Genomic DNA, 6,471 nt, shown 5'->3' with positions numbered 1-6,471 from the left:
GCTTTATTTTTAACATAATAGAAATTTACAGATCTCGAACTGAATTATGTAGAGCCATAAATGTTTGAGTGCAGCTTTACAATGGTTCAAATGAAAAGTTTGCAATCCCTACTATGACTACAATTGAAAGGGACAGCGTTAACAATTGCACAGAAGCTTTGGACCATTAAATCGTCTTGCCAATTAGACTCACAGCTGCCTATGCAGAGGAGTAATAAACAGAAGTTAATGTAAGCAGGCTGAAAAATCCTTTGTCAAAATGAGCTCTTCCAATGAACATTGAGCTTGCATCTCTTTGTATAAACCAAAGGTCCACACTTCTAGATTTGATACTTTTCCATGCAAAATTGTAGACCCTAATCTCTGAAAATGGGAATGTGAGCTCTGCTTTTTATTAATGCTTCACCATTATTGCTGCTGTGGGCAGACATTTGAGGAAAACTACTGATGCATAGAATGCTTCCTGCAATACCTTAGCAGTAAGCTTCTCTCTAGGGTAGGGGGCAAAGAGAAAAAATAAAAGGATTTGCTTGCTGTGTAGCTGGGGAAGGCAGCGCAGTTGGCTCTGGCAGTGAGGGGGTTGACTGACAGTCTGCAGTGCAGTGGAGTTAGCTGGGCTCCCTATATGGCTGTGGATTAGCTATATGCTAATACTGATAGGAGAAGAGGAGCTGTACGAGCACAGCAAGCTGCCAGTGGAGGCGATCAGAGTCTTAGCAGAGCTGACTCCTCAAGAGCCATGGCTGAAGGGGGTGAAGGAGGGGAAGATGAAATACAGTTTCTACGAACTGTAAGTATCTGCTTTTCTAGGTCATGTAGCAGATCGTTTTACTGTCTTGTGTCTATTTCTGTTGCATTGCATTAAACATAAAATTTCTGTGCTGGCTTTGTAAAGTGGGAGGCTTCGTTTAGTCAGTGAAAATAATGCAAGAATATGAGCTATAACAGCATTAGGCAGGCAGTCTCAGTGGGCTCTTTCTTGAATCTGCTCGATAGCCAGCCTTAGTTGCAATTTGGTATAAGGAGACCTATCTCCGCTGTAATCCCCTGTGTTTGAAGCGTCCTCATCAACTTTGTACTTGGGTTTCTAAATGCTGCATGCCAAATACCTGACCTCTGAAACTTCTGTATAGGTTAGATTTCACTGACATTAACAGAAGCTTTGCAGATAGGAGAGCCCTAAAACGATGAATAAACCAAGCAAGAATAGCCCCTTCTGACCCCCTTCCAACACACACACATGCATTCAGAAGCACACTTGTGTATAGGGAATACCAACAAAGGTGGGATTGGGATCTTTACAAATAAGCAGAAAACAGATTTCTAATCAAAAGAGGTTCATTTTAAGAGAAGGCAAGGATTTATTTGGCTAGGGGTGTTAATTAGCAAAATAGCCTTCACCCAGTGCAATTTTCTATAAACAGTCCTCACACCATTCTTCTTTAAGGCTTTACACAAACCTAGCATGACAACCAATTTGGACTTTTATGCAAGGGCTTTTCACACATTAACTTTGCTGATGGGAGGTGAAGGGATGGCTTTTTCTCTCCTCCCCCCACCCTTTATACCTTGGTATGTGTTGTAGTGTAAATGAGATGAAGAAATTCCTGTTGGTTAAAGTGTGTTCCCTCCTCCTTTTCCCATGCCATCATCGCTTTTCATTCATTGTAGAAAGTGTTTCAGAAACAGAGAGTCCCTAGAGCTGATGATACAACTTTAAAAAACTAAGCCTCCAAATAGACATGCTCACTATCCAAAATAGGTATTTGCCACACATTGTTACTTGGAGTGGGGAGGGACATAGGAAGGTAGCTGCTTATGCAAACTGTTATGTGTGATGAAGTGTCACTGGCACTTTCATGGCTGTGAGAAGTTCCAGAAGAAACAGATCATTCCAGAGAAGATCAGCCCCAATTAACCACCCTGACTGATGGTTAATCTTCCCTCCCAGCCCCCCAAAAGGACCACTTTTCTGAAATACATTTGGTGGGTAGCTCAGTCTTTGGGAGAAAATGCTTTCTTCTGACAACGGTATCATGCCCTTTTATCTTTTCACTTTTTCAAGATATTTCTTCCATGGAACACCCTTTCTCAATAACAGCCCCTCCATAGTTGAGTCATGACTGCTACTTGAGATGGCAGTTCTCACTGCTGTGACCTATTCGCACTGTCCAGGGGGACTCTGTTGCAATCCTTTTTAGCTGTTACTGAATAAAGTGCTAAGCACTAAGGCATATGAGAGGGTTTAAGAAGCTCTAGAGGAAACTAGATGGGAAGAAGGGGATACTATTCTTCATTTCCCAGGGTTGTGACTGCTCCCTTTACATGTTCTCCTTGCAGGGCACAAATGCAGCAGCACTCCTTCACTCTTTCCATGCAATTTACTCCTATTCAGGGAAATGGTAAAAGCTATTAAAATGTTTCCAGATCTCCCCAGTGTACAGGGAATTTATTAGGCACAATGATAAGGGCCATAAATTACTTTATTTTCCACCTTGTACTTCCCATGCTTGCATGTATACAACATAGTTATCATGAGACCCTTCATAAGCACTGTTCTTCGTCAATGAAACTGGCCCATTAGACTTTTCCCCTAGCCAGAATCCTTTTTTTCAGGATTAGGGCTACCTAAATCAGAAGAATGACCTCTAGTGGAATAGAATTTTCTACTGAACAAATACATCTTAATCATTCTTGTTTTTCAATCTGTAGGAATCACTGAACTACAGTATAGGCACCACTTTGTGCCTTTTAGATGAAGTATAAAACAAAAGATTAACTCGTGTAATTATCCTCTAGCACTTTCACAGACACATTAATTCTTTTGCTCTAGGAAAGTTTCATTTTGGTATTTTAGGGCTCCACATTCCCGACACTTCCAATGATTTTTAGAATGTTTCACTTCCAGATCATTTTAAGACTGAACTCTTTATATCCAAAAGTGCCAGCCTTTCAGGAACAGTTAAATTGATATCCATACCCATTTCTAAAGTGTTTCAATCTTTAGCTCCATTTATATACTTGGACTGTAAGGTCTTTGAGGCAGGAATAGTTTTTTGTTCTTTGTGTATATGTTGAATAGATTAAGGATGTCCTGACATCTAACTGGAGTCTTCATGTATTACAGCAATATAAATAATAGAAATAAAAGACAAAGACTTTGTTAATATAACAGTAATTATTATTCTTTACTTTCCCTGACAATTACCTAAACATTTTGAAAAGGTTCAAGGTAAGGTTTTTTTTTCCCCTTACTTTTCCAGCTTTTTTAATTCATTCTGTAAAATATGTCTGAAGTTGTTTTAGATAATGTTTAGGATTGTTTCTTTTAGTTTTTGTTTACAGCCTATAACCTGCCTTTATCCTGAACACTGAATGACTGAGTATTTTTATGTACACTCGTGTGTGTGGTGTATATTTGGTGGGTGGGAGGACAATACCTGATTTAAGTTTATTACATAAAGTGCTTGTTTGTAACATTCCTACAGCATTTGTTGTAAAAAATTATGACAGTGTGCTGTTTCCAATATCATGCTGAAGAGTTTGAAAGAATCCTGCTGTTAGGCTAGTGCATGTTGGTTAAGTATCTCAGATAAGTTTGTTTGCTGTTGTGATTTAGATTTTCACAGGGGAGATTTTTCTAGAGTTTTTTTGCCACACATCGCTGCCAAACCAAATGAATATGAGGTAATGTCTTGGATCCGGTGGCATTTATTTTGCTTCATTGAAAATACCAGCATAATAACTTTTAACAGGGGATTGATGAAGGAAACAAAATGAAAGTCATTATTATATGCACTTACAGAGAAATATGCCAAACTAATTTTCCAGGTTAGAGTCGGTGCTGTAGTAGTCATACTGATAAATGGTGTGTTATAACTAATAACATACTTCAGAAATTTGCTGGGCCTCATCCTGCTCAAAGTAATTTTGATGTCCAATCTTAGCAAATCACAGGTAGACCATATGACACAATTCAGTGAATCCTGTTTCCCCAGTGTAATGATATTTTTTCATGGATGCTTACAATACAGCATTTAGCCAAATCCAAGAAAACTTTGAATTTAAGACAGCCGTCCAATAATCGTATTATATACATGAGGAAATTTAAAATTTGGATTAATTTTTCCATGTATAGAATCTAATTATTGAAAGGTCATCTTAAATTCATCCTTCCCTCTCTGCTGCAATGGGAAAAGCAGTGGCATGGGAAAGGGTGGGGATGGGAATTGAGCAGCCTGTTCTCTGCTGCCTGCCCTGTATCACTTTCCTCCTCTGCCCCTGCTGCCACTTGCCCCTCCCATTTGGCCCCCCAGCTGTCACTTACCCTCAGTCATGGCTTCAGCTTTGGCTCGGGCACCAGCAGTTGTAGCAGTGACAGCTTTACCTTGGCTCAGGGGTGAGAGCTGCCACTGCCATCTCTGCGGCTGCTTGGTAAAGCATGGGCTAGAGCCACATTGTGCTTTGATCCTGGCCAGAGTGGAACCAGAGCTGGAGCCATGACTGAGGTGAAGTAGCAATGGGAGATGGCTGGGGAGGGGCAGAGGCAGGAGTAGGGACTGGGTAGATGCGGCAGAGGTGGAAGAACAGAGTCAGTGCAAAGCAGAGGCTTCAGGGAGAGGCTATGCCTCTGTCCCGGATCAGGGTCAGAGCCACAGAAACCACCTGTTGAGTAGGGAAAATTCTTGGATTTGAGTAAATATGGAATATGTGTGTATACGTGTGAATGCACATGTCATCTTCTCATCAATACTTGTCACAAATGCTCCATTTTTACCTGTAAATAGGTAACAGTGGTTGTACTAACTTAAAAAAATGTAAATTATTCTTCCCATGCCAATTTCTGTTCCCAAGCAGCTGCCTTTTTCATTTGTCTCACTGACATAATTGTACAAGTGTTCAGATGAAAACACTAGAATCCAGACATTATGTAAGACCTGATGGGTAAGAAAAGGAAATTGCTCTGTCATAGATGGTGGGTGCAGCAATCTGCTGTTTATAGAGAAGGACTCACACAAGTTTTTCAGAAGGAAAAAGGAGGGGGTCTTTACTTGTGGGTTTTTTCCTTTTTTTGTTTGTTTTGGCTTGGCTTAGAGGTCCTATTCAACAGAGTTTGGCAAGAACCCTTTGGATTTTCAGAAATCTAGTGAGGTATAAAGAAATAACTGTCTGTGAAAGTGTTGCATGTCTTTCAAATAATTGTCTGTGATTATCATCACAAATTTCACACATCTCACTGATCACCAAGGAATTGGTTGAGAATGAGAATGTGAAAGTGAAAGGTAATTTGGATGACAGTGACCAGGAAATGATAGTGTTCAAGATCCTAAGGGAAGAAAAGGAGGAGAAAATCAGAATCAGACACTGGGTTTCAGCAAAGCAGATTTGAGCAAACTCAGGGTTCTGGTGCATAGGCAAATTCCCTGGAGGCAAGTTTGAAGGGAAAGGGATCCAGGGAGGCCTTTGAAAGTATGTAAGAGCAAGCTATCCCACTGCCACAGAAGAATGGGAAGTGCAACAAGATACCAGCTTGGCTAGACAGAAGTCTCTTTGGTTAGTTGAAACTCAAAAACGGAATCCTACAAAAAAATGAAAACTTGGTCATAATGCAACTGTCAAGGGAGATAAAAGCCAATTAAAAGGGTTTCTATAAGCATGTGAAAATTAAGAGGAAGAAACCATAGGTCCCTTACAAAATGCAGAAGACAATCTAGTTATGGATGATGCAGAGAATGCTGAAATATTTAATGCATTTTGGTACTTTAGTTTTTGGAAATAGGGGCAGCTATCATCTGCCCAGCACAGTTGGCAGCAAAGAGAGGGAGTGAGTCAAGCAGCCTTGTGTAATGGGCTAGGGATTACATGGAGAAGTTAGACGGTTTCAAGTTGTCAAGGCTGGATGGGATGCACTGAAAGAATTGGCTGAGTAATTTTGGAGCCACTGGCAATCCTCTTTAAGAACTTGTGGAGGTCAGGTGAGGTCCCAGATGACTGTAAAAGAGCAAACAATTCCCATCTTTAAGAAAAGGAAGGATGAGGATCTGGGGAACTACAGATTATTTAGCCTAATTTCAATATCTGGAAAGATCATGGAGCACAAATCATGCCTGACCAATCTGATTTCCTTCCATGATAAGGTAACGGGCTCTGTGGATGCAGGGAGAGTAGTGGAAGTGATATACCTTCACTTGAGCAAGGCTTTTGACACCCTCTCCCATTACATTTTCATTAACAGGCCAAGGAAATACAGATTGGATAAAGTGGATATATAACTGGATGGATCATCATACCCAGTGAGGAATCATCAGTGACTCAATGTGTAGTTGGGAGGAGGTATCAAGTGGAGTTTCCTAGGGGTCTGTCCCGGGTTTGGTATTGTTTAAAATCTTTATCATAATTTGGATGATGGGGATCAAGTTACATTTAGCAAATCTGCAGACAACACCAAGTCCAATGGAGTTGCAGATACCA

General features: G+C 40.5%; 1 protein-coding gene across 1 annotated transcript in view; it reads left to right on the top strand.

The window, feature by feature from the left end:
- Positions 1–505: 505 nt before the first annotated feature.
- Positions 506–6,471, top strand: part of RYR3 (ryanodine receptor 3) — a 537,566-nt gene continuing 531,600 nt past the window's right edge. Inside the window, exon 1 of the mRNA XM_019551798.1 lies at positions 506–790. Coding sequence (XP_019407343.1) covers positions 740–790 — 51 coding nt within the window. The 5' untranslated portion in view covers positions 506–739. The remainder of the gene's footprint in view (positions 791–6,471) is intronic.

Source organism: Crocodylus porosus, unplaced genomic scaffold, assembly GCF_001723895.1.
Source record: "Crocodylus porosus isolate Cpor-Errol unplaced genomic scaffold, CroPor_comp1, whole genome shotgun sequence".
Classification (NCBI taxonomy): domain Eukaryota; kingdom Metazoa; phylum Chordata; order Crocodylia; family Crocodylidae; genus Crocodylus; species Crocodylus porosus.
Note: the sequence above shows the minus strand (reverse complement) of the source record. Positions and strands in the feature narration are given on the sequence as shown.